At 45.3% G+C, this 1,696-nt stretch overlaps 1 protein-coding gene across 1 annotated transcript in view; it reads right to left on the reverse strand.

Annotated features, from left to right (window-relative positions):
* Positions 1-6: 6 nt before the first annotated feature.
* The window catches only part of LOC101860794, a 25,618-nt gene continuing 23,928 nt past the window's right edge, over positions 7-1,696 (reverse strand). The window contains exon 5 of the mRNA XM_005092669.3: positions 7-1,589. Within this exon, the coding sequence (XP_005092726.1) occupies positions 630-1,589 (960 nt within the window). The 3' untranslated portion in view covers positions 7-629. The remainder of the gene's footprint in view (positions 1,590-1,696) is intronic.

The raw sequence follows: 1,696 nt of genomic DNA on the forward strand, positions 1-1,696 counted from the left end.
CTCAAATAAACTATCGTTGATTCGTAGTCCAATACCAAAATTTAACGACTAAAACGTATGAAGTATTGATGTTATATGTTTGTAATTTTCTCAGAATTGTCTTTTCATTGGCCATAGGTACCCTTATACATTATTTTTTAAATGTTGTTCACAGAGAGCTTATTTTGCTGCAAAGACAGATCCACAATAAATAATTCTTGAGCTTCATTTAAAACGACAACAATAACACACAAGTGACATCTAGCAATGATCATAGCAAAGACAAAAACTTTCAAAGAGACAATACTATGACAATACTGTGAGCAAAACCTTAAAGTTACAATTCACGTGGCAAACGTTTGCAGCTGCTGTCACATTCAAACTGATTGTCGTAAAACTGTGCACACGTACATATGTTCGTGGATACAATAATCTTTGGTTTATCAGCATCTGGAAGAGCTCGGGTTCAATCCCCAGAAGACATTAAAGGTTTGAAGCTTCGAGAGTAGAGCTCGCCCCATCGTCCTGGTAGTTATAGAAGAAAACCAGAACACCTGAAACTTGTAGTTTACGTTCTGTTTAATACAACTGTTTCAATTATTAAAGATGATAGCGTTGATTGTAATATATTGCCTCTAAGAAAGTGGGAGTTATAGAGAATATTGTTCATTTTCAGAATACCCGTCACATGAAACTATGTCAAAGGAATCTTTTCCTCTGACTTCCATGTCGTTTCCGGTCTCTGCACACGTCACACGGAGGGGACTGCGGGCTGCTGGTGTGTCGGTTTCTCCTTGCAATGCCGTGAGCGCCAAGGGAGAAGACTGTCCTGCCCTTGGAAGAATCTCTTTCCTCGAACTCGGCTCACTTTCCCCGCTGTCTTGATCAATGCATGGGGGAGGAGAGGGACTGGTGGCTGAGTCGGTTAGCGTAGGAGCGCTGACGTCAGCACCTCTCAAGTTGGAACCCGAGTGCTCAGCTGCAGCTTGAGGTACTATGGTGTGGAACGAGGTGACGTCAACTTTGTCCTCGCTGTCTTCGTCGGGAGAGAGAGAGGTTGAAAAACTCCTTTCAGTTGGAGGGGGTGTTGGAGAACCTGTTGCCCTGTTATCTGACTGACTCAGAGAGCGATGACTGCCCTGTCCAGGAAAACCAATGTTGACATCGACCATCAACGAATTCAGACAAGACGATTCGTCCCTGTCTTTCATTCTGAGATCTTCGGCACCTTCAGTTTTGACTCCCGTTGACGAAAGAACCAACCCGTTATTCCGGCTCACATCCTTGTTACCAATCAACTGCTGGACTGAGTAGCCGCATAATCTGGACAACTCGTGGTTTTCTTTCTTGCCGTCTGCTCCCGGCGAGACCTCCATGACGTCACAGGGCACCAGGCTGTTCAGACGCCCCAGGACGCTGCATGGTGTGTCGTAGCCGACTCTCTGCTCCAGTGAGCCCCCGATGACGTCAAGCCGCGGCTCCGAGGGCTTTCTGTTCTTGGCTTTGATCACGTGCTTCTCTGCATTGAGCTTGTGTTCGGCTACTTCTGCACTGGAGATGTTCTCTTGCTTCTTCCACTTAGTCCTTCGGTTCTGAAACCAGATTTTAACCTGCAGGAGAAAAATGTGAAGAAAATTTGTAAAGCTTTAATACAGCTTTGTGTGTGTGTGTGTGTGTGTGTGTGTGTGTGTGTTTGTGTGTGTGTGTGTGTGTGTGT

Source organism: Aplysia californica, unplaced genomic scaffold (assembly GCF_000002075.1).
Source record: "Aplysia californica isolate F4 #8 unplaced genomic scaffold, AplCal3.0 scaffold00050, whole genome shotgun sequence".
NCBI lineage: Eukaryota > Metazoa > Mollusca > Gastropoda > Aplysiida > Aplysiidae > Aplysia > Aplysia californica.